The sequence below is a fragment of the Myxocyprinus asiaticus genome, chromosome 5, assembly GCF_019703515.2.
Source record: "Myxocyprinus asiaticus isolate MX2 ecotype Aquarium Trade chromosome 5, UBuf_Myxa_2, whole genome shotgun sequence".
NCBI classification, from domain to species: Eukaryota; Metazoa; Chordata; class Actinopteri; order Cypriniformes; family Catostomidae; genus Myxocyprinus; species Myxocyprinus asiaticus.
Genome location: NC_059348.1, coordinates 51691722 through 51719146, shown reverse-complemented (window position 1 = coordinate 51719146; position 27425 = coordinate 51691722). Strand labels below are relative to the sequence as shown.

General features: G+C 38.2%; 1 protein-coding gene across 2 annotated transcripts; it reads right to left on the bottom strand.

Annotated features, from left to right (window-relative positions):
* On the bottom strand, positions 1-25036 carry LOC127440681 (SH2 domain-containing adapter protein F-like). Of its 2 annotated transcripts, XM_051697418.1 has the most exons (8): positions 24820-25036; positions 23514-23579; positions 22994-23330; positions 15456-15609; positions 14814-15011; positions 13033-13213; positions 12112-12231; positions 2-3634 (listed from the first exon to the last, which is right to left on the bottom strand). In XM_051697418.1, the coding sequence occupies exons 3-8, from the start codon at positions 23324-23326 to the stop codon at positions 3448-3450; spliced, it is 1173 nt and encodes a 390-aa protein (XP_051553378.1). In that variant the 5' UTR covers positions 23327-23330; positions 23514-23579; positions 24820-25036; the 3' UTR covers positions 2-3447. The 2 variants fall into 2 exon arrangements, with proteins under 2 accessions (XP_051553379.1, XP_051553378.1); XM_051697419.1 differs by lacking the exons at positions 23514-23579; positions 24820-25036 and having other exon boundaries at positions 1-3634; positions 22994-23419.
* Positions 25037-27425: the final 2389 nt, after the last annotated feature.

Sequence of the window (27425 nt, the reverse complement as noted above, 5' to 3'; positions counted from 1 at the left end):
TAAATAAATAAAAAATTATTTATTTTTTTACTTCATTAACATTGAGTATATTTATACAGCTCACTTACTAATCTTTTCTGTGTAGTTACAGCCAATTTTACAACTTCGTTAACATGAGGATGTAATGTCAACAAACCCTAAAATGACTGTAAAAACAACAATTTAAACAACTTTACAGCTCAAATAATAGATATGTTTTAACAGAAGAATTAATGCAAATGCTTTTATAAAATTATTAGATTCACATTTCTGCCTTTAAACTCTCCAAAAATTGGTCCCATTCACTTCCAATGCAAGTGCCTTACTGTAACTGTAACCTCAACTTTTTTTTTTTTTAAAGGAGGGATGAGTCGAAATTAAATTTTGTGGTCATCACTATGCCACAAATGCTTAACTTGTACTCAGAATATTCCATTAAGTAGATAACTAGACCACAACCAAACACATTCATTTCTCATTAAAAATATTCTCGTACATGTAGATGTGAGTCGTAACACTGAGGCTTGCCTTTGCAAGCAGCACTAATGCCTAGTCTATAGATGCACAAAACACAGATAAAAGGAGAATATAAATCAAACTGAAAGACAGCCCTTTAAAAAGCAACTGAGCCATTGTGGACAGTGTGACATGAGAGAATATTTTGATGGCAAATATCAGCTGTGTGAAAAGTGTACCTTCAAGCACACAAACAGAAAGACACACCAAAACCACACAAGCCATTAGTTCTGTCGACAACAGAGCATGTATAAGCTCAGTCACATGGAGGAGATTTGACCTATATTTACAGTGCGTTGCATGAAAGCTTTGAAGAAGAGACCCTTCTGCTGAGAGAGAGAGAGAGAGAGAGAGAGAGAGAGAGAGAGAGAGAGAGAGAGAGAGACTCTTTGCTCTTCAGCCCTGTAATGTCACATCCAGTCAGGATTCATCCAGAAACCAGCTGCAATGCAACTGTGGCACGCGATAATAATGCGACAAAGGCTTTATTTTTAGAAAACAATTCGCATATTTTATTCCAAAGAAATTAAAAGCTGGATAACAGCAAATAGAAAACAAGACTCACTAAAATTACAGTCATCATAACATACAATAGCTACGGTGAAGATGTCTATAGTAGTACATACCCTGCGTAGTAGTGCGTGTGCGTGCACGCTGTCAGATTCCCATCAGCCTTTGCTTTGCCTGAGGATATACCGTACACCAACAACAAAAACATTTCAGTTTTCTGTTGGTCACTATCAAAGCATTCAAAATACAGCGAGGTTAACCAAGTTATTGTGTTTCTTAAAGAAACAGCTCACCCAACAATGAAAATTCTGTCACTTTTTACTCACCTTCATGTCATTCCAAACCTGCCGTTATTTTCTTGCGGGAACACATAAGTAGAATTTTGTAAAGAAACGTTATGCAGTTCTTGCCATAAAATGACTACTGTTAAGTTCCATAATGGACAGATCACATTTACATTCTTCTTCTACTCACATTATTCATGCATATCGCTCCCTATTGGGCAGGGAGAAGAATTTCAAGCAAAAAACGACTTAAATATTGTTCTGTTTCTCACCAACACCTATCATATCACTTCAGAAAATATGGATTAAAACACTGGAGTCATATGGATTACTCTTATGATGCCTTTATTTTCTTTTTGGAGCGTCAAAATTTTGGCACCCATTCACTTGCATTATATGGACCTACAGAGCTAAAATGTTCTTCTAAAAATCATAATTTGTGTCTGCTGAACAAAGAAAGTCATACACATCTGGGACGGCATGAGGGTGAGTAAATGATGAGAGAATTTAAATTTTTGGGTCAACTATCCCTTTAAATCTAATAGCCCGAGTATACATCCAAAATGTTTTAATTAAACATCACTGGTGTGCATAGTACCCGACCGTAACGTGGCATTTTTTAATTCTGTACTTGAACACCAGCTATATGCGAGTTTCGAGAGAGAAGATTTTTAGTGAATTATGACTTAAATTTCAGCCTGTTACTCAAACAAATCTACCATATAACTTCAGAAGGCTTAAAATATAGCATCTGAGGCATATAAACTACATTTATGGAGTGTTTTTGGAGCTTGACAGCCCCAAGTTGGAACAAGGTGAGGGTGAGTAAATGACAGAATGTTTAAATTTTGGGTGAACTGTACCTTTAAGAAGAAAAATACTGGTGTTTCATCTCCATTTGCAAGAATTATGGTTGTCAATGGACTGACATGCACATTTTAAGGGACACTGTAAAAGTGGCCTCATTTCAAATGTCACGTTAAACTAAAACACTTTAGACACAATGCCGGAAGCTAAGTATTGCTAAGTTGTCCTTAAAACATCAGGGGCCCGAGGGCACCAAATGGTCGCTGGTAGTGTAAACTGATGGTTAGTACTGTGACAGGAGTGAAATGAAAAGCCACGGTATTGACCGGTTCCTTCCAGGCTAAAGGTTTCAAGCACTGAGGTGAGTAGAAGATGGTGGGATGACAAAACTTCCTGTTTCCATCATCCTCAGCAGCCCTGGTTTCTCACTTAAGGGTGGTGCAGAAGGACCTAAACAAAGCTGTGTGCGCAGTTGGCCATCCGGACGAGTGAAAGTCACATTCGGAACATTCCAGTGTCGTATCTAGACTTCCTCACCGTCAAATAACTCTGATTCATCGCCTCTACTTCCTGCCGCAGGGATGTTAAGTGTTGGTTAAAGAGCAGCCTTCATTTTAAACTGCAAAATTAAAGGGATCGTTCACCCAAAATCGTTTTGAACCCGTGTGACTTTCTATTTCTCTATTTTCAAAAAGTAGACATTTTGAAGAATGTCGACGTTGCTCTTTTCCATGCAATGAAAGTGGATGGTGACCGTGGCGGTCAAGAAAGCATCATAAAATTAGCCTGAATGACTGTATGTCTCCTTTTGTGTTCCACTGGAGAAAGAAAGTCATATGGGTTTGGAACAACCTGAGGGTGAGTAAATGAAGACAGAATTGTCATTTTGGGGTGAAAAATCTCTAAATTTGCAGAGAGAAGAGCTTAATCTAAAACACTAGCCACATAGGACGTTACTTGTTCTGTACATCATCGCTTTAGTGTTAAATCTTAATAAATACTTTGGCTAGTCTACATTTTATCCTCAAATTTTAAATCTATTATTTGAAGTTTTTGGAGCAGAAAAAAATGGTATAATATTGCAGTTCCATGTGTGATCCGAAAACACTTCAGAGTCCAGCGGTGTGGAGAAAACGCTTCTCTCAGTTCATGCTTCCTACACATGTAGCGTGATCTTTACCTGTTAAGCATTCAACACCATGTTTGGGTTCAATCGAACTACCAAAATATCAAATTCCTACACTCATAGATCTGCTCAAGACTTCTAAATCTGATTGAAAACGAAGCATTAAAGTAGCCATGTGAGTTAAGCCCTGAGTGAGTGTGTGTGTGTGTGTGTGAGTGTGTGTGCTCAGAGTGTTTGCACTAGTACAGGGAAGAGCAGAGACAGGTGTTCAGCTCCACGGATTGGCAGCTTGTGTGTGGTGTAGTAATGAATGACTTCAGGAATGGAGTCAAACGGAGGACTGTTCTCGCCCAGGATGAACTTCCCATCACGAGACTGTGAGAACTTCATGTGCATGAATCCGTGGCAACTCCTGCACAGACACAGAGAGACTTTAGTTTAATCTGCACTGTTTAAAGGAACAGTTCACCCAAAAATGAAAACTGTTATTATTTACTCCCCCTCATGTCGTTCCAAACCAGTATAACTTACTTTCTGCTGTGGAAAACAAAAGGAGATGCTAGGCAGAATGTTAGTCTCAGTCACCATTCACTTTCAATGCATCTTTTTCCATACAATAAAAGCGAAAGGTGAATCAGGCTAGCATTCTGCCTAGCATCTCCTTACATGTTCCATGAAAAATGAAAGTCATAAAGTTATGGGTGATTAATGACAACAGAATTCTCATTTTCAGGTGAACTTTCCCTTGATTTCATTTTTACATTATTTTCAGAATTTTCATGTATACTACTACTGTTGATATTTATTTTGCATCGCACAATTTCTCATAGCATGCAGCAAATGCTTTTAGCATACAAAATGTACAGTTTTGAGCCATTTGAGCACACTAAAATTGGAAATTGAGAAAAGTATGCATATTTACACACACACACACACACACGTTTGCTCAGCTATCTAAATGGGGACTTACCACAGACTTTTATAGTTTTTATAAAAAGCTAACTATAATTACTATAAAATAACACCAAGTCACACCCTAAACCTAATCCAAATTGAAAACTTTTTGCTTATTCAAATTTAAAAAAAATCAATTAAATTTACAGTTGAAGTCAGAAGTTTACATACACCTTAAGCAAATACATTTAAACTCTTTTCACAATTCCTGACATTTAATCATAGAAAACATTCCCTGTTTTAGGTCAGTTAGGATCACTACTTTATTTTAAGAATGTGAAATGTCAGAATAATAGTAGAGAGAATGATTTATTTCAGTTTTTATTTCTTTCATCACATTCCCAGTGGGTCAGAAGTTTACATACACTTTGTTAGTATTTGGTAGCATTGCCTTTAAATTGTTTAACCTGGGTCAAATGTTTTGGGTAGCCTTCCACAAGCTTCTCACAATAAGTTGCTGGAATTTTGGCCCATTCCTCCAGACAGAACTGGTGAAACCGAGTCAGGTTTGTAGGCCTCCTTGCTCGCACACGCTTTTTCAGTTCTGCCCACAAATTTTCTATCGGATTGAGGTCAGGGCTTTGTGATGGCCACTCCAATACCTTGACTTTGTTGTCCTTAAGCCATTTTGCCACAACGTTGGAGGTATGCTTGGGGTCATTGTCCATTTGGAAGACCCATTTGCGACCGAGCTTTAACTTTCTGGCTGATGTCTCGAGATTTTGCTTCAATATATCCACATAATTTTCCTTCCTCGTGATGCCATCTATTTTGTGAAGTGCACCAGTCCCTCCTGCAGCAGAGCACCCCCACAACATGATGCTGCCACTCCCATGCTTCACGGTTGGGATGGTGTTTTTCGGATTGCAAGCCTCACCCTTTTTCCTCCAAACATAACAATGGTCATTATGGCCAAACAGTTTCATTTTTGTTTCATCAGACCAGAGGACATTTCTCCAAAAAGTAAGATCTTTGTCCCCATGCGCACTTGCAAACTTGCATTTTTATGGTGATTTTGGAGCAGTGCCTTCTTCCTGGCTGAGCAGCCTTTCAGGTTATGTCGATATAGGACTCGTTTTACTGTGGATATAGATACTTGTCAACCTGTTTCGTCCAGGATCTTCACAAGGTCCTTTGCTGTTGTTCTGGGATTGATTTGCACTTTTTGCACCAAACTACGTTCATCTCTAGTAGACCATGCGTTTCCTTCCTGAGTGGTATGATGGCTGCGTGGTCCCATGGTATTTATCCTTGCATACTATTGTTTGTACAGATGAATGTGGTACCTTCAGGCATTTGGAAATTGCTCCCAAGGATGAACCAGACTTGTGGAGGTCCACAATTTTTTTTTTTTCTGAGGTCTTGGCTGATTTGATTTTCCCATGATGTCAAGCAAAGAGGCACCAAATTTGAAGGTAGGCCTTAAAACACATCCACAGGTACACCTCCAATTGACTCCATTTAGCCAATTGCCTAAAGGCTTGACATAATTTTCTGGAATTGTCCAAGCTGCTTAAAGGCACAGTTAACTTAATGTATGTAAACTTCTGACCCACTGGAATTATGATAGTCAATTAAATGTGAAAAAATCTGTCTGTAAACAATTGTTGGAAAAATTACTCATGCCATGCACAAAGTAGATGTTCTAAACAACTTGCCAAAACTATAGTTTGCTAATATGAAATCTGTGGAGTGGTTAAAAAATTAGTTTTAATATCTTTAACCTAAGTGAATGTACCTTATGACTTCAACTGTATGTATGGACTAGGGCTGGGTATTGATTCAGATTTCCCAATTCAATTTGATTCCGATTCACAAGCTCTCGATTCGATTTTGATTCGATTCAATATGGATTCATATGGGTATATTTCAGTTATAATGTCCCTTTTGCTTAAAATAAATTGCCAAATATATTCACTTTAGTCACAGAGTGTGAAATATGGTTGCAAATGCGAGTAATTTCCTCTCACTGCAATAGAGAGTTGTGCACTGAGTGAAAGATCAATCTTGGGATTTAAGAATCGTTATCGAGATTAGTGTTCGACCGATATGGGTTTTTGAATGGCCGATGCCGATATCCAGAGAGCAGGGTGGCCGACACAATGTCGATATAATCACACAATTTAATACAGTAAATAACAAACATAAAAAACTCTTATTACTTATAAGAAAAAAATGACTTACTACTCAATGTCACACTAAACTTTAACTTTGTAAAAAAGAATCTAAAAAATTAGTATTGTATTTTAAATGGTAGCTAAAGCAGTTTCTGTTTAGCTATCAAATTTTAGTAATTTATTTCTGCAAGAAGAAATTGTTAATATATTAGGAAGAAGGAAATAACAGTACACACAGTTGTCCAGCAACCATGGATGGCATGTCCACGTTAGCAATTGCATTTTCTAAAAAAAAAAAATACTGAATCAAACCAATTGCACATACAGTGCATAGTGAATAAGACATTTACCTACAGCACACGTAAGCATTTTTACTTTGAAGTTGCACCCACACGCTCTTGCGGACCCAGCGTGAGCAGCAATCTCCTGACAGTTTAAACAGCCTGGATCGCCTGCTTGGATTGCCACGGACTGACCGTCATTATTTGTGAGTCAGAGGAATTTTTGATCCTGATCCGAGCGCTTGACGGGAAGAAAACGCTGGATTTTCATGAGGTTCTTGAATTACATCTTTTTAAATGAGCTAGACATATTTGCAGATGGTATATAACAGAAGTTTTATTGATATTTGCCTTTTATCATTAGAATATTTACAGGGAACTTTTGAGAAGAGACTGTTAGAATACGTGCTTCAGAGGAAGTGTTCCACAGGATGCTGGATCTGCTGAAGTTGTGTGAGGTTGGTTTATTTTTTTAAGCCTTTATTTTGGTTCCTGATGGTGCACAGGTCAACACTTATAAGGTCCAAAAAGGAACATAAGTGCAGTTGAATTAGACTAAAATAGTGTCAAATATTTCTTTAAAAAGAGAAACAAATAAGCAAATAAATAAATACATAATAAAACAAAGAAAGGGCAGTCAAAAGAAATCACAGCATGATGTCATAGCATTTGCTCAATACAAGCATTAAGAATACAGTATGTGAAAAAGTGCAATGCAATTACATTCCTACGTATTTCATTATAGGCTTCCACATTTTGTCAAATAAATGTGTCTTACAGTTATGGAAAAATCTTAATTTCTCTATATGTATAATGTTCGCCAGCTCTCTTAACCAATATCAAATGTTGGAACTGTATCTAATTTCCACCTCTGAAGGATCAATCTCTTTGCTTAAACCATAAATAAAGAGATAGACTGGTGCTCACTCTTGTTAATAAAAGTTCACATTTTGCCCCTAATATGGCCACAACTGGATCTGGCATAACCTCCCTTTTATGGGTGTTTGAGATGAAGTCAAAAATGTCAGTCCAATAATTGTGGAGTTTACTGCATGACCATAACGAGTGAATTAGTGTTCCTTCTGCAGCTTTGCATTTATTGCAAAATGTATGTAGTTTAATTTTACACACGTAAAGCCTATGCAAAGTTTTACATTGAACCAAGTTGTGGCTTACGTTTATTGAGCATGTGTTTACGTTCTGTAAACATTCTTCCCATTGTTCCTCCTGAATAACTAAACCTAAGTCTCCTTCCCACGCTTTCCTGATTGTAGTAGTATCATTGTCTAACCGATTAATCAACACTTGGTGAAAATAAGACACTGCTTTGGGATCTCCATCATTAAATCTATTGATTTCCTCTAGTATCTCGTGTTTCTTTAACATCTCAAAATTGGGAAAGTGTTATCTTACGTAATCTCTTATTTGCAGGTACCTATAGAAGTGGGTTCTGGGTATCTCAAATCTTGTTTGAAACTCCTGAAAAGACAGAAACTGTCCATTCATGTAAAGAGAGCTGATGTCGCATATTCCCTTTCGCGTCCATAGGGAGAAAGCTTGGTCATTGAGGGCAGGGATAAAGGAGTGATTTTTGCATATGGGACTATCGACATATATATTGGGGGCTTTAATATGCATTCTAATTTGCTTCCAGATGTTTAATGATTGATCAATCACAAAATGATTGTTGTATAGATTGGTATTTACCTTTCCTGGACTATTGAGGTGTGCCCGCAGCGACATATTGCAGCAGAGGGCTTGTTCTATTTTAAGCCAGTCAGGTTTCTCACATACTCCCTCCGTATGGTCTACTTTCCACCAGGAAAAAACATTTAAATTAGCAGCCCAGTAGTATGCTTTAAAAAAAGGTAAACCAAATTCCCCTTCTTCCTTAGGTTTAATAAGGTGTTTTTTAATAATTCTCGCTGTTTTATAGCTCCACAAAAAAAAAAAAAAAAAAAATTATTATCTTATCTAGTTGTTTAAATAGCAACTGTGGTATACATGAAGGGATGGCTTGAAATAAATGGAGGAACCTTAGTAAGATTACCATCTTGATCGCATTAATTTTACCTACTAACAACAATGGCAGTGTCCTCCAGTATTCTATATTACTTTTTAGTTAATCAACCTTCTTCTGCCAATTAACTATAAGCAGATCTTGTGTTTTTAGTTATTGTGATGCCTAGGTACGTAAAAGGAGTTATCCGCTATTTTGAATGGGGTGAACTTTAAATACTGCTTGCAGATATTAGATGTCTTGGCATTAATATACTCTTTTCCCAATTAATGGTAAAAACAGATATATTGCCATATCTTTTAATAGAGGTAAGAAGCAATGGAATAGATTCACTAGGATTTTAACGAAAAGCAGTATATCGTCTGCATACAAAGAAACATGCTGTGGAGCGTCTCCTGCCACAGTGGGCTGAATATCTTTCTTTGCCCTGGGGCCTTAATGTTAGGAAACTCCTTAAATGCGGCTTCCACCTCTTCCATACTAATAACTGCGTCCAAAGCCTTTAAGGCATCCTCATCTAACTTTGATAATCCCTCAAAAAACACATACAACTTTTTTTGGTCTGTCTTACTTCCAGAAGTATAAACTTCCAAATAAAACTTTAAAAGTTTATCTCTACTGGATTGGTTATTATTTCACCTTCTTTACTCTTGATTTGGTATATAGCTCTGGATGACTGATCTTGTCTCAATTGTCATGCTAGAAGATGGTGTGGTTTGTTGCCAAATTCATAGCACTTTTGCTTAACCTTACCCATTAACCTCAAGACCGCTTCAGATAGCAAGGAATTGTAATCATATTTCAGTGCAACAATTTTCTTTAGCATCATCATATTTGGGTTATTTTTATGCAGGTCTTCGTGTATGGCAAGGGTGTTCTCAATTTCAGTCATCCTCGCCTTTGTTTTCTTCCTTTGAGCTGCTTCAAATGCAATTATTTCTCCTCTGACAACAACTTTTAGTGTCTCCCATAAATTTGAGTCATGTACATCACCTTTGTCGTTAACGTCTACGAATTGTGTAATCTTCCTTTTGAGATCTTTATAGAAAACCTCGTCCTTTAAAAGCGCATTATCTAATCGCCATCAAAATTCTCTTTGAATTGTCTAGTCTAAGATCTAATGAGTGAGGTACATGGCCAATATTATTATATTGTGATATTTTGATTCACTGACACATGACAACAACTTGAGTTCAACAGAAAAAAGTCAATCCGTGAATAAGAGTTATGTACCGGAAAGAAAAATGAAAAATCTTTCCCAGAAGGGTTAAGAACTCTCCATATGTCTACAATGTTTAAAGACTGCATATAATGTCTTATCATAGTGCTCGACTTGGATGCAGCACTAGCTAATTGACTTGGCTGTCTATCTAAAGTATTATCCAAGACACAATTAAAATCCCCTCCAAAAATTATACTTGTTTCTGATATATCAGGGATTAATTTAAAGACTTTCTGAAAGAAGGTTGGGTCATCAAAATTAGGTGCGTACAAATTAACTAAAGTAACTTGTTTTGAATTTATAGAACCCACTGCAATAATGAATCTACCATTTTGATCAGAGATAGTCTTCTTTTGTATAAAAGGCAAATTTTTCCGTATCAGAATAGCCACCCCCCTGACCTTAGTAGTAAACGTAGACTGGTATTACTTGAGCAATCCAGTTACACTTTTCAAATGTCTTAGTCTCTTACCCAACTGTCATAATGAATTTCGCAGGAAACTTGAAGCCGCACCTTACTTTTCTTGCCATGCATTTACTTCTGATGCCATTAAAGTCCTGCCTCCTCTTCATCGTTCTGGATGTCAGGTCTGGAAATATCTGTACAACGTCTCCATCATGGCGAAGTGGAGCCTTTTGCCATGCCAGTCATAACACGAGTTCTTTCACAGGGAGATGATGTAATCTGACAATGATAGGCCTGGGTCTGTTGCCGACGGCCGGTTTTGCACTCCTGCGGGCAATGCCAATTCGGATAGGCTTCTTAAAGCGATCATGCCCTAGTAGTTCTGAGAGCAGCTTACTAACTAATTCTGAGGGCTTACCACCTTCCATCTTCTCTTTGATCCCCATGATGCGAATATTATGTCTGCGAGAGCGCATTTCCACATCCTCCAACTTTTCCTGCACTATAGTCGCCTCAGCCGCCAATTTAGCATTTTGCATCTCCAGTGCTTCGATGCGGCTTTCGTGCACCTGCACTGCTTCTTCAGTTTCCTCAACTTGAGTTGCCACATCAGACAGTGCCGACGACAAATTAGAAAGTGTAGAAGTGAGCTCATTGAATCTTTGTTCCACCGTCTTGTTTAAGGTGTTTATCGCAGATATAATGTCTTCTTTGCGGTCGGCACAGACTTTGCCTCAGCTACATCCGTAGCATTGGCAGTATTTTCCTTTTCCTCTGCTCCTTTTTCCATTTTCTTGGCCTTGTTTGGCTTCGTCATGGTGAGCTTAAATGTTGCAATAAATAGGTGACAAGAATTAACCTGATGTTGTTACGACATTTTGTAGAGATTTAAGCGGATCCTCGAAAACACGTCTACTCCACGCAAAAGCGAAACGGAAGTCCTGAGTTTGGTTTATTACATCTGTTTAAATGTGATATGCACATATTTGCAGATGGTATATGATATTAGTTTTATTGATATTTGCATTTTTATCAATAGACAAGACAGTTAAAGGTTACAGGGAACTGTTGAGGAGAGAGAGGGAGAACGAAACAGGCGAGCACTTTAACATTATGAGCTCAAACGCGGCTCTGATATGTGGACCGTTTAAATGACACTGTGTTGGTCTATTATTGTAGTAACACGATGGCACGTAACAACAAAATGAACTGTGACAGGTCGTTTACATGTCTCAGACGCTTCACATGCCAGCAGGCGATTCTCAGCGCCCTCAAGAAAAAAATTAAAAATAAAAAATAAATAAAAATCGACCAAAGGGGAAAATTTATCGCCCGATTCCGATAATTTAAAAAATTCGGAATATCGACCGATTTATCAGCCTCGCCGATATATCGGTAGACCACTAATCAAGATTGTTCAAATGAAGATCGCAATTAATTGTAAAAACAATATTTTTACCCACCCCTATTATGGACTGTTTTTCCAAACAAGGACCTTCAAAAATCTCCCTAAAGGGAGGTTTTGTCCAATTGCTCACTTCTGGGTACAAATTTGCCCCCAAACTATAGCTAAGTAAGTACACACACAGACATACACACAGCCTGAACATCCACAAGTACAACTAGAATAATTAAATGTTTCTGCCCTTGCCCTTCAGTGATGGAATATCAAGGTAGGTAGTTATAGATGTACTGAACAAATGAGAACATATTGACAGGATAGAGTCTGGCTTCACTTTTTTTAACATTCATGAATTTTCAAACATTTCTGGCCAAGCTATTCTACAAATCAAATGATGCAACAGTGGACAAAGAAAAGAGATGACAGTATTTCATCAGATATGAGAAGAGGAACATAAAAAAATAAAAAAAATACAATTGTTGCATACCTGAGAGAGAGCGAATAGTCGTTACAGCTGGTTTGGCTTTTTCTCACCAAATAACTGCACTCCTTACACAGTGTGAGCAGAGACTCGGCTTCAGAGCGCACCAATGCACCATGGTACCACCTAGAAAATACACACAGATGCGTCTCTGAATGCGTCGACCATATATACGATAGATAGTCTGGCAAATCATGATGCGATTTCTCCAATAAAGGGAAAACTCAAAACCTGTATGACTTTGGCGACATCCACACCAGAGCATGTGACTGAAGTGGTGATAATTTCACCTGAGCGCCTTTTTGACTGGGCACGGAGGAGAATTTATAGTCAAAAAGGACTTAATTATTTATCTGTTTCTCACCCACACCTATCATATCGCTTCTAAAGGTATGGATTTAATTACTGGAGTCGTATGGATTACTTTTATGCTGCCTTTATGTGCATTTTGGATCTTCAAAAGTTTGGTCACCATTCACTTGCATTGTATGGACCTACAGAGCTTAGATATTCTACAAAAAATCCTTGCTTGTGTTCAGCAGAAGAAAGAAAGTCATACACATCTGGGATGGCATGAGGGTGAGAAAATTATGAGAGATTTTTCATTTTAGGGTGAATCAGTTTTCAGCTTCCTAATGTCATCGTTTTCCCAAGTATGTGGTTATGGAAAGCGTTTTCAAAAGTCTGTTTTCGGTGGAGGAAAACGCTGTTCCAGCATGGAAGAGAGGTGTAAACAGCAAAATCAGTGCGTTTTCAAACGAAAACAGATTAGCGTGGATGTGTCCTCAATGATTTGAACAACATGAGGGTGAGTGAAAGATGACAGAATTTTCATTTTTGGTTGAACTATCCCTTCACATTTTTTACATTTTACAATATTACGTGTTTCTATTCTATTTGCAACAAGCAGCATGTGTTTATACATACACCTGTTTCTCGAGGGGCAGCGTGGGGTCCACCCTCTCACCCAGGAATGAGTTATATTGGCTGGGCTTGTGCAGGCTGGTTGACCCGCTGGATGGAGGGCTGGTTCTGGATGTTTCTCCTTTCCTCTGTGGCTCATCACGGGGCAATGTGGATTGATCCCAGTCTCTCGCATCAAACTTCACTACAACAAAACCCAGATTATATAACAATTTTAAGAAAGCAATCAGTAAGATGCAAATAGAGTGACAAGAAACAAGACAAAAACGTAATGTATTAGCAGTGTGTTTTACTGGGGGAATCTCACAAAACCCGTGAAGAACACGTCCAAGTCATATTTCACAACACAAACCATGCAGGATTAGATTCATGACAAAGTTGAAGGTTTATGGTTAGGAGTGCAAATCCCTAACCCTCAGTATGAACAACAGTAATAGTGACTCCCCTCTAATTCTTTCATTCCACTTCTGTTCCTGCTGTGAAGGTCTTGTTGTGCAGCAGGAGGGAATTCTTGTCCCCTGAGACACAAGAACTAATCATTCAAATATTCTCTCCCCCTTTCCTCCTCTCTTTCTGTCTCTCTTTCCCTTCATCTGTATCTCTGTGTGTCTCTCTCAGGGAATAGTAGCTCTGTCAACAGAGTATGTGCTTTTTTCATAAACCCTCAGCCTGCTTCAACAACCGATGCAAGCAGTTGTAACTGTCTCACACCCTCTAACAATAGTTCAATCATAATAAAGTCTGGTCCACATCGCAGCCTTTTCTGACGAAAAACCACCCACTTAGACACGAAAGACCGTCTGCCCGACATGCAAACGACCAACCACATTTTGCTGTTTTGTGACATTTACGGAAGGTTCAATCGGAAATCGGACATTAGCAAAGCTGAATATACAGGACAGGTTTACTGTATATACATACCAATATATCTTGTGTACCTGGTAGTTATGGGCCAATTTACTGCAATAGTTTAAAGGAAAATTCCGGGTTCAATAACTTGAGCTCAAATGATAGCATTTGTAGCATAATGTTGATTACCAAAAAAAAAAAAAATTGACTTGTCCAACCTTTTCTTTAAAAAGAAAACAAACATAGAGGTTACAGTGAGGCACATACAATGGAAGTGAATGGGGCCACTTTTTGGAGGGTTTAAAAAGGCAGAAATGTGAAGCTTACAATTTTATAAAAGCACTTACATTAACTTCTATGTCTAAATCTGTGTATTATTTAAACTGTAAAGTTGTTTAAATCGTTGTTTTTACGGTCATTTTAGAGATTACAGTGTTACGTCGTCATGGCAACGAAGTTGAAAAACGGAATATAACTTTGCACAAAAAAGATTGGCCCCAATGACTTCCATTGCAAGTGCCTCACTGGAACCCAGATTTTTCTAAAATTAAGTTGAAATAATTTTTTTGTGATAATCAACATTATGCCTTTTGAGCTTAACTTGAACTGAACCGGGAATATTCTTTTAAATGCAACTGTGCATTATAACCGCAATCAACAATCAATATTTATTTGTGTGCTGTACATACAAATCAAAAAGATGAAGCTAAACAGGCTAGAGAATATGAATATTGCCATAAGCAAACAGCCATTGTTGATACAAAATGTTTAATGCAGTCAAATAAATGTAGTTAATAATAATAATATAATATATTGTACATATTTAATTTAACATCCAATCTTACTAGCTGGGTTTTTCATTTTGAGAAAAAAAAGGCCAACCAACTGGATGCACTAGATTAGAACAGAGCCCGTTTCTACCCAGCAACACTTACCAGCAAAGGCTTTGGAGATATTCTCTTTCTTCCACTCCCAGGGCTGGTCGTACTCATCCGCCGGCCTCTCGTCATCCTGGGGCAGATGGCTCTCTTTCTCGTCACCCTCAGGGGCTGCCCGGTGCCGGAGTCTCTCCTCATATGGGCTGTCGTAGAGCTGCGGGCTGCTCCTGCCCCGATCTGTGCTGTGCTGCAGCTCTGAGCAAAAACAAACACAAATTCATGCTTCATTGTTGTTTCATGTCAGAGGACCAAATGAAGTCTTGTGTGGTTCTTTTTGCACAAATAATGCAGTATGCATAGATTGCTAAATGTTTTCAGCAATGAAAACAAAAGTTTATAGGCATTTGATACATTGTGAACATTCTCTAATAAACATACACGATGGGGGGAGGGTGAACTGATTTTGTGTTAGAAACCTTAAACAATATTGTAAGTAGACCTCAGGAAAAATCAAATGCTACAATTACAATTACCCATTGATAAATCTCTTCTCTGCTTTTGAACATAAAACACATTACTGAGTACAGTCAAGTAGGCCAGATCACAAATCAAACTTGCTAAAATAATAACCGTAGAGTGAATATTCTCTTTGGCCTCTTCTCTTCTGTTATGACAGATCCAGTGAAGAACTGCTTTTACCATTTATGAATCGTTGGGCTTCAAATGGCTCCATGTAACTGTTGCAGGTTTCTACGGCGTTTTGTTGGCAGCCAGGCCTGAGTTGTGGGTCGGGCCTGGCGTCAAACGGGTCCGAGTAATCTGTATCGCCAACCGCAGGAGCCGAGGGAACCACCTGAGAGAAAAGAGAAATGGAATTAAAAGGTGCAGTACAGAATTCTGGGCTCTCTATCGACACCTGTGGTTGAAATATAAAATTACAAGTTACTTGCGGAGAAACTTTGTTTTTTTTATTTTTCACGTCAGTTGTGCTGAATCTGCGGGTTTGTATACTCATGGTTGCTGGTGATCACCGTATCAGAGAGGATCTGACCAACCGCACTAAGGGTGACTAATAGTAAGAAGAAAGACCTACATGTCATTCATCTGAAAAATATCTCTTCTGATTAGATTAGTAGCATATTAGCTACTGGACCACCTTTTTTGTTTGCGAGCATGACGTAAACATGCGAGGACGAATGACGGAAGACTGATATTTCCAGCCAAATCGAACCGACAGCTCCGAACATAAAATCATTATTGTAGGATTATCGTAGTCATTCAGGATACTACAAGAATGCGGTTTTGATGTACCAGCTCAAAAATGTCATTTTGCTCATTTACAATGAAACATTAAATGACAAATCCACCGTTGTGCACAAACACTGTATATCAAGTATTTATTATATTTTCGCAATATTTTTTGCTGGCGATTTAAATATTGTGAATATCACTGTAATCTTCACAGGTGCTTTTTAGTTGGCCATTTAAGTTTTCTCAAAATCGTTTCAGCTGGTTAGTTTGGGTTCCTTCCTTGTCTCGCGAATCGCAGGCAAAACGGTGCCGATAAAAGGAGTGACTAAAATGTTTGGATTGGGTATTGGGGATTTTTGTACCACTTCATTATTTTGATTATATTTTCATTTAGATTAAAGTGTAATTTGAATTTAGAAATATTCTTGGCTTATTTTTATTTTTTTGTGTTTGAATACATAATTTTTATTTTATTGTTTTATCAAAATTGACCAGTAGAAGTGAAGTGTGTGGCAATACAATAACTGTTAATACTAGCCATGATTTGTGTGTCAGTAGATGAAAACGATTAATAATACTTATATTCCCTATAACTGAACTGAGCATACATCCAAATTCAGAAGAGAATCACATTTTCTATGCGTATAAAAGGAGAACGTCACTGTCATAGAAATATGCCTGGTATTCATCAAGGATGCAGTTAATGCACATTTTCTATTCTTCTAATTCAGTGCATAAAGTCCATTTACACAACCAACTTCTTATGAATGTGCTGTCTTGGTTTATATCACTGGTGCTTGACAGGGTATGGACTATATAATAGGACGCAGATGGTGGAAATCCCCTAGAAGAACCTCAGAATTAAACTGCACTTGACCTAGTCCATTTGCACGTTTTGCGGGCGATTTCGCCAAACCTACTTGCGCCTAGACTTAGCGCATGCTTGCACGAAAATACCAAAAATTCATGGCCATGACCACTGACTTTATGCTTATGATTTATGGCATAGCACTGCTCTTAAATTAGGGCCCTAAATGTAAAATCATTATTGTAAACTTACCATAGTGACTCAGTGTATGTTAGGAAGCATTTTTTCCCCTTTTTCTCCCAATTTGGAATGCCCAATTCCCAGTGTGCTTTTAAGTCCTTGTGGTCACGTAGTGATTCGCCTCAATCCGGGTGGCGGAGGACGAATTCCAGCTGCCTCCGCGTCTGAGACAGTCAACCCGCACATCTTATAACATGGCTTGTTGAGCGCGTTGCACACGGAGACATAGTGCGTGTGGAGGCTTCACGCCATCCACTGCGGCATCCACGCTCAACTCACCACGAGTGAGTGACTCCAGCCAGGTCTCCTAAGCAACTTAAGTAAATTGGCCCGGTTGCTAGGGAGGGTAGATTCACATGGGGTAAACTCATAATCACTATAATGTGGTTCGTTCTCGGTGGGGTGCATGGCGAGTTGAGCGTGGTTGCCGCGGTGGATGGCGTGAAGCCTCCGCACGCACTATGTCTCCGTGGCAATGCACACAACAAGCCACGTGATAAGATGCGCGGGTTGACGGTCTCAGATGCGGAGGCAACTGGGATTTGTCGTCCGCCACCCGGACTGAGGCAAATCACTACACGACCACGAGGACTTAAAAGCACATTGGGAATTGGGCATTCCAAATTGGGGGAAAAAATCAAAAAAAAAAAAAAAAGTATCCTATAATTTTTTTTCTTATGTTCATTTAGTAAAAAAAAATAAAAATAAAAAAAAGACATACCTTGATCAATTTTACCTGGATGTTTACAGTATTTTATTTCCTGCATGAAGCATTTTCAATCTTGACGATAACAGAAACGATGTTTTCACTGATTCAAGAGCAATATACCTTTTGTAAGCCGTTTCAGAGCAAATACATACAAGAAAAAAGAAAAAACGAATATCATCAAAAGGCTGAAAAAAATATTCACTTTTGAACTAAATTGCCCAGTCCTACTTCACATCAGACATCAAACTCCATCTGTGGATGGTCCTGCGAGCGAACGCCAGCTCTTTGCGTGTCTGAGTCGAGTTAACGGGAGCTGAAGCGTTCTGCTGTAATTTGGATAATAACGTGCGCTGAAGGGTAAAGACACAGTTTTAGCCCAGTCCATGGCACTAATGTGTCTGTTTGCTGCCTGTATGTATTAGATTAGCCCAGTATAATTACACATGAATGCCTGGAAACAGAAACATTTGATCTGGAAAAGTCTGAAACATGGCAGCTATGATCTAGAGATAACCAAATTTTCTGTTATCTGCTTAAAAGAATAGTTGTCAAAAATTGTAATTGTCATGAATTCCTTAATTAAAACGACATGAGGGTGTGTAAATGATGACTGATTTAATTTTCCAACCATATTTGGGTGAGCAATCCCTTTCAAAACCAAGAGGGAGGAGAAAATATATTCGTACATCAAATGGATATAGACTTGAGCGAGTGAAATACAGAGAGAGACCGAGAGAAAGAGAGAGAGGTGGTGTGTGATGGTCTATAACTCATTCCTATAGGGACTGGGATTAAATCTATTTGGGTTAATGAAAATGAGTCCCTTTGCCCTCCACCATTCACCTCCAACAAAAGACACACAACCATGCAGCCAAGCTTACAAAAGATGTGTAACGCGTGTATGTTTGTGCACTGTCTGCTTGGTTTGTTATGGCAGGTGACTTCTGCACAGGTCACTCACATCATGTGCATCAAACAAACCTATTCAAAGCAATTCAAGCATTAGCATAATCTGAAGAAAAAAAAACAATCCCTGCTAAGGGGCTGATAACCGTCAGATCCAAAAGATGAAACAATCATCTTCTATGCTGTCATATATATGCCTTATTGTGTGCTTTCCAATTCACTTTCAGTTGGCCTTCTGTTTAATGTAGTCTGGCTTAATGGCTTTGAGAGACCACAAGGGGGCGATTCAACATTAACTGAAGCTGACTGCACACTAGATGGGAAGCGCCGTGTCGCGGGTAGGACAAGGCACAGGTATAACGCAGGATACGTCGATGCGGTACAGGTGGCAGTCCAAAGTTGTGAATCTAGTCACCATACAAGTTACAAAAGAATTTGCACTTCTTCAAGAATGAACAAAGTGCCGTTGATGAGTTTGTAGGTTAGTGTATGAAACTGGTGTAACTGCGCAAACTGAACGATTAGCAATGGCGACGCTTATTATGCAATTTCTCTATGTGGGCTGTAAAACCACAAAAAAGACATCCCTCAAAATGTAAATACATTGTGCAGGCGATTTATGAAAGATACATATATAAAATATATCATCCAGTTATGGCTTGAGTAATTAATCTATGTACTTTGATAACGATTCGGGTCGAGTTTAATGGAAAAGAATAAAGTCGAATTTTGAGTCATAGCAAGGTGAAAAACTTCCACTTCCTGTGTGCGACCCCCTTTAAGTTACCCTGCTGCTCACACTTTATCTAAATTGTGTTGAGAAATACGTATGAAGAAAAAAAGACTGATATTGATAATCATCTGGAAAATATTACGATTATCGATGCGTGAAAAAGGCTAATTGGCTAAAGTTCCCAAGCATAATTGGTCTATTTATGAACTGAAGGCAAAAATGTTCCACACTCAAAAAAAGGATTTTTGCAGGTTGTTCAGTTTACTTCATTAAAATGAACTAAATCAACAATTCTAGAACATTTTGTCTTAATTTGATTTCATTATGTTCTACCCAATTAAATTAGTAAAATTGAAGTTTACTTAAAGAGCTCTTATTATGCTCATTTACAGGTTCATACTTTTATTTTGGAGGTCTACTAGAATAGGTTTACATGCTTTAATGTTCAAAAAACACATTATTTTTCTCATACCGTACATTGCTGCAGCACCTCTTTTCACCCTCTGTCTGAAACGCTCTGTTGTAGCTCCTGTCTCTTTAAATCCCTCCTTTCCGAAAAGCCCAGTCTGCTCTGATTGGTCAGCTGGCCCAGTCTGTTGTGATTGGTCAACTGCTTAGAGCGCGTGTCAGAAATGTTACGCCCCTTACCATAACCGAGGCTTCCTGAGCAGTGCATTCCTGAGGTGGATATTATGCAAAGGTCTAACATAGTGACTAGGGGTGTAAATCGGACGTTTCATCACAATATGATCTTGAATCGATTCTCTTGGCCTGCGATCCGATATTTCCCAATACTTCAAAGTCTGCCGCTATACGATTCGATACAGGGGCCTGCGATCAATATTCCGATATTATGTGCCTATTTTACACAATCAATTACATTTTTTTTCCTCAAATGCAACCAAAATATCATTTGATTATTTTATTCAGCGCTCTGTATCCACATTGGGACATTCACAACAAAATAAGGTACTTCAGATGTTGAAAAAAATTATACAGATAAATAATATAAAAAATAAAGTCACACACAAGTGACTAATTTTTCAGTTTAGTCCAATTCAAAATACTTACATACCCACGACTTGTGTCCAACTATCAGTTACAGTTAACTGGGATAAATGTTAGTAAATGTGTAGATGTGTAAAGTCTTATAACTGATGCTGGATCTGAGCAGGTGTTTCTCTTTCCCTCATTAGTGCTGTTCAGAATGTCGGCATTGTCAAGATGTTTCACATGGTTGAACTGCTCCATGGTACTTTAAAATAGCAAATGGGTCGCATACACAACGATATCAATGGAAGCCTGAATTAATCGCGCATGTGAGCCGCTCTGCGTTTGTCACGAGAGCTCGCATTTTAAAGAGTGCCCAGCTGAGCTCCCATTTCGTGGGAAGCCTGATTGATGCGTGCGCACGCCGCACGGATAGCGGAGCACAATTTGGATTCAAAGACCCCGCGCACATCCGTGTCCCACATGTAAAGCGTATTTAGCGCTCATAAAGTCAAATGAATGTAACAAGGTTGCTTCACCGCCTGACGGAAATGCGTACGGACGTGACTGACATGAGAGTATTAAAATAAATGTACATCTTAAAAATAATTTTTATAGATATTTACGCATTGTATCGATAACGTTGGATCGTTGGTCTTTGGATCAATGCAGATCGATGGATCATTACACACGTAATAGTGACGTAGCTATGTCACGGAAGTAATGGCTGGACTGCAAACCAGGTGTTTCAGGCAGTTCAGGAGCAGTGTTTTCCATGGGAGAGAGTAACTCCCATTGGTGTGTAACTTTGCAGAACTTTTACATGCACAAACTGCTATATTACACACTAAAGGAAAGGTAAAATCCCAAAAAGCATAATAGGACCTCTTTAATCAATTTGAGTTAGGACTACATGAATACTTTTTGTAGCATCGATGAAACTGGGCAGGGGACTTCCATTTCCCACAATGCTTTGCAGGTGACTGGATGGGTGAACAAATGTTGAAACTAAGTGATATTTTAAGCATTTTTGAGTCAAATAAGAATAGGAGATTTGTTCATATTTAATGTTGTGTTAAATTGGCATTTAAAAGGATTGTTTGGATCTTCACTGTGGTGAAGATTGGTACTTGTTCTTAGGTTGAGAATGGACTCTTACTTTCTGTGATGTTTGATTTGAGAGCTGCTTAGCTCTATAAGCAGTTGCCATCAAACTGACAGTGCAACAGTTTCACTGTCGTTACACTTGCTCAACTGGCATATACTAATGGTTAATAAAATTAATTTAATTTGACCAACTTAAGACAATTAATTAGATCTTATCTATTTGTTCTGACAAAATGAATTTAAGTTTGTTCAACTAGAACCAGATCAATTCTTTTTTGTTGGAAAATTGTAATTTAATTGCGTGGAAAAGTTTTACTCCATTTAATTAAGTTCAGTGAACTGCTTTTCTTTCTTTTTTTTTGGAGTGCATCACATCCATGGTGAGAAATCTGACCTCATAGTCACACCACCAGTAAGACAGTTTCAAGTAAACAAATGAAAAATGTTTACTTGTCATTATTATGTACATATGATCGCTAAGGAAAGCAACAGCACAGTTCTCCTAAACAGGCACAAACAGTGCGAGTTAGGCGGCAAAGATTATTATTTTATTAGTGTACTATTAATAATGGATATATAAACTACAGCTATTCATTTTAAAGCTGAAGTGTGAACTTTGCAGCAGTGAAAGATCTCATGAAAATTCGTACATAATTACCAGTTGGCTATATCGTATGGTCTCGCACGATGTTGTTCGCATAAACTCGTACGACTTCACGTGCAAATTCCCGGATGTGTAATGCAGAAGCGCAAGTTCCGCGCACGAGGCGTTAAGGACATACTTATTAATATTATACCCTTACCCAAACCCCTTATCTAAACTTAACCAATCAGTAGAGTGTGTAAACATGATAGGAAGCTGTTGTGTGACAGTAGCAAGTAATTGTCGCGTATTAGATGGAAACGATGTCCAGCAACGTCATTGGCTGTAGTGAAAGTCGTAGGAATTCAAATGAGTGCAGTTGCACAATATTATACGAATTCGCCAAATTTAGAAAAGTCGTATAAATCCCGACGATTTCGCCATTAGATTTTGTGGAAAAATAACAGTTATGGACTGCTAAAGGCTAATTGACACTTTTCACAATTAGTTAATTATGCAGCTGTAATTGTAATCTGTAATCTTGATTTCTTATTTAGTTAATTGTACAGCCTAGCTGAGCCGAAAGTTAACATGTCAGGCTACTTAAACATACAGAGCAATGTTGCGCCACAGTGTTGACACTCTTCAGAAAGTCAACCTACAAATGGCTTACTAACAGTTACTTCTGCACATTCATCCGGGATAGGATAGGATTAATTAACATTAAATAAATTACACACTTCAGCTTTAGTTAATACTTGCAAGCATGAGCTAGTCCCATTCCAGTTTGAACATTTATTCAAGTACCCAGAAAACTTTTCAAAGCACACCATTCTTTCAAATTCTGCCAACAGGCCGGTAAGACCAGTTAAGCTCACTATATGTTAAGAAAACAAGTGGTGCTACTTACAGGGGTCTGTGGTTCTTCAAAGGTCACAATGCTTAGTGGAATCTTGCTACGCCCAAATTCTTGAGATTCCACTTTTATCAGTCTGTGTTTGGGAGACACAATCTTCACCTCCACACCGTTGGATAGCACCGCGCCGAAGGCGGGGAACGCTTCGACCGTTCCAGACCCTTTCTGCACCCGGTTCTCAGAGGGTCTGTATGGGTCTTCAAAGTCCAGGTCTTTCTGAGCCCTGTAGGCCCGTAGGATCTCACTCTCTGTGTAGTCTGGTTTCGGGGGCTGCGGCGGTCCTTTCCAGCTGCCAAAACTCAGGTGATCTCTAAACCACTTTGCCATGGGTCTAGGAACAACACAAGTAGGAAAGAAAGACAAATAAATGTTAAAACAACAGCTATGCCTCTATCCTAGTTTCCACATGGAATACTCTACATAAATCTTGCTCATGCACGGAACTCCTAACCAATAAGTTACTTATTACTCAAGAGCGAGTAAATGGCAAATACGATATTGTGCAATACTTCACCTTCAGTTTCCCCAATGCATCGATGCTTAGGAACTGCAAGCTCTTTTCTACATGCAATAAACTGGTCTGTAAGAGAAAACATACAGCTATGATGCACTAAACAAACAAGAAACATAAAGAAAGGCAAAGTTATGTGGATTATTTTAAGCCTCCATCCCTTAACATGCCCCAATTGCAAAGGCATAGACTATTAAAGGAATAGCTAACCCAAAAATGCTCATTCTGTCATCATTTCCTCACCCATATGTTGTTCTAAACCCATTTGATTTTCTTTCTTCCATGGAACCCAAAGGAAGTTATTTAGCAGAATGTCTGAAATGTTTGTTTTTTTTTCTACACAATGAGAGTGAATGGTGACCACGGCCGTCAACTAAGACTGTTAGTGAATATGACTTCAATTGTATTCTGTCCTATGCAAGTAGTACCGTATGACTTCAGAAGACTCGTATGGACTATTTTTATGGTACTTTCATGGAGCTAAACGGGTATTATAGTGCTTTTGGAGAATAACAGACCCAGTCCCCATTGCCTTTCATTGTGTGGAAAAGAGCAGCGTGACCATTCTGCTCTGAACAATTTCATTTTTGTGTTGAACTGAATAAAGAAATTATTACAGGTTTAAAATAACATTAGGGCGAGTAAATGATAACAGAAACTTCCAAAATACCATGGTAATATGTCGATACATGTCCAAAAGCCATATAAATAACCATGGTACAAGTCCAAAAATCATTGTTATAAAATGGCACCACGTCTAAAACACCAACAGTAATACCATGGTGCTTTTTTAGTATTTTTTAAAGTAAAAAACATACACAAAAGGCAGTTGGATGGAAACTGGGCTGACCTGTCAATACAATAACATACACTCCCACGAAATAAACACACACACGTTCCAATTCATTCTTATACTTTTTCGTGTTTCTTCACAGAACATGTACATTGTATTCGTTTTGGACTGAAATAGATCAAAACAAAATGTCACTATAGATTAAAGCTTAAGTTAGCAACTTAAGCTAATGCCTCAATTTAAAATTGCATTCACTTTCCCTACATGTAAATAAGATTATATACTCGAGCAATACAGTACATAACACATGCTAAAGAAAAAACAATATTATGGGACACAAAAGAAAAAAATGCACATATTTAAGTTGTATTTTGGTAGCTGACTGGCTAGCGCGCGAGCTATACAGATGCACTCTCACTCACGAGCGTATACGAATTTTATATCAAATCACGGTAGTTTTAAATGACAAAACCGCTCAGATAGACACAAGCCACAACATATTTGCTTAATACTTACATCTCTATGATCCACGTGTGAATAAAAGAATATACAACGGATTTATGGGAACAAAAAGTGATGAGCGTGTGCACGTGCAGATGGATGAGTTGCATTGAATGGATTTAGTTGTTGTAGCTCAGCTGGTGAACAACAGCTCAAATAATCTTGACTTGTTGTTTGGTTAAGCCCACTGGAGAGTTGCATTGTCTTTGTTCTGGCTGAGGCATTTCATTTCACATGGTGGCTAGTGCATTCCTTGCTGAGAGGGGATAAAAAGAGACTGAAACCAGCTTAACATTGTTGGCTGGATTTATTTAGTCTCCCAGCCTGGACAGTTGGCAGGTTTTATAGATTGAGGAACTTTTCAAACCAGCTAGCCTCCTAACTAAGATCAGCAAACCATCTTAGGCAGGTTTACTATTTTTTGTTCCATCCCAGTAGGGTTGGCAACTTGGCATGTATTCTTTATACTGTAATGTTGCATGCTTATCATGATGCATTGCATTAAATGTTCAGTGCATGATGTTTTAAAGGGATAGTTCACCTGAAAATGAAAATTCTCTCATCATTTACTCACCCTCATGCCATCCCAGATGTGTATGACTTTCTTTCTTCTGCAGAACACAAACAAAGATTTTTAGAAGAATATCTCAGCACTGTAGGTCCTCACAATGCAAGTGAATGGTGACCAGAACTGTAATCCATACAACTCCAGTGGTTAAATCCATCTCTTCTGAAGCGATATGATTGGTGAGAATAAGAAACAGATAATTATTTAAGTCAATGTTAACTGTAAATCTACACTTTCACTTCCACGTTCTGGTGTGGAAGTGACTTTCGATTCACATTCAGCCACCTACTGGTCGGGGCTGGTCAAAGGTGAAGATTTATAGTAAAAAGGACTTAAATGTTGATCGGTTTCTCACCCACACATACCTTCTGAAGTCATTGATTTTACCACTGGAGGTTGAATGGATTACTTTTATGCTGACTTTGTGTGTGTATTTTTTTTTTTTTTTTTAAAGATTAAAAATTCTGGTCACTATTCACTTGCATTGTGAGGACCAACAGAGCTGAGAAATTCTTCTAAAAATCTTCGTTTGTGTTCTGCTGAAGAAAGAAAGTCATACACATCTGGGATGGCATGAAGGAGAGTAAATGATGAGAGAATTTTCATTTTTGGGTGAACTATCCTTTAAATTAAAGAGAATATTAGCTAAATTAAATGCATGACACCAAAAGCTTCCAATTAACCACATAAATTCTCATTCTTAGTCAATATACGTCCCATCTGCCACTCTAACCCTCATTTACACCTTCTTCGCCATCAGAGGTCAAATCGTAAGGTTAGAGGGTCACCAGTAGCACTGTGGTGGATCAATATGAGAGCTGGCAAATAATGGATTTTCCCACAAGGCTAGATTGCATTATCGTCACATTAGCAAGCGTTACCTTGAAAACCAAAACAACCCACCAAAGCCATTAGGAATCTAAATATGCAGACCATCAAATTCGAATGGATTATAAAAGCTTTGAAAAGCTCATATTTTAAAACACAATATATCATATATTGTCAAAGAAAGGGAAGAGTCAGAATGAAAAGAGGACAAATAGTTCATTTGTTCAATGGATGGAAAGGTGAAAGTCTTTAACTATGATTTAGACTTCTCAAATGCATTTCCTGTTATTGACTGAACCAACATGGAGAAACAAATACTACATTATAGAGTCCATTATACATCTGAAACACATTATGGGGTACATTAGAGACATCATCATGGCACAAATCTAATATATCAAAACATGACATCACTGAAACAGAGATCCTCCAGCTAAAAAAAAAAAAAAAAAAACAAAAAAAATGAAACCACTGAAAAATAGAAATAAGCTCTAGAAATGTGCTCAAGTCTAGTCAGATGGTTTCATCGCCGTCTGAGTACGCCCCCAAGAGGCTGAGAGAAGAATCATTCTAAGATGTGGATGCTGCTGGTTCGCCAATGCACTGATTCAGTAGTTTTGATGGAACATGAACCTGTTTGTGTTTCAGTAGCAGGCTGTGGTGTTGTTGAAGCAGGTTTGGGAGCAGAATCTGCTGATTTCTTCCTCACCACCAGAGACCCCAGTGCTCTCCTCCCGCCCAGACCTCCGACACTCCTCTCCCAGCACCCCACCTTCTGTTTCTTCACACCCACAGAGACAAGGAGAAAAGCCAGTTGAGGCATGTTGATAACAGGAAGACAACAAAAATAAATATACATAAGGGTCAGAAATTAATAGGGGCTTAGGGCAAAAGTGCCACTGAAAGTGACAACAGTGCCCCCAAAATTCAAAATGTAAGGGCAAAAATTGCCCCTGTAATATATATATATACATACAGCTTACTACAAGACTACTCAGCAAATTATTTAATAACTGGACATGAAATAATGATATATGCTGATATAAGAGTTGGGATAATTCAATAAGATAATTCTGTATCACGGTATAAGTAATATAATATTACAGTAACGGTGGTATTGTATATCATAATATATATATATATATATATATATATATATATATATATATATATATATATGCTTTTTTTTCGTTCTGGAAAAGCAACAGAAAAGGGTTTATATTGA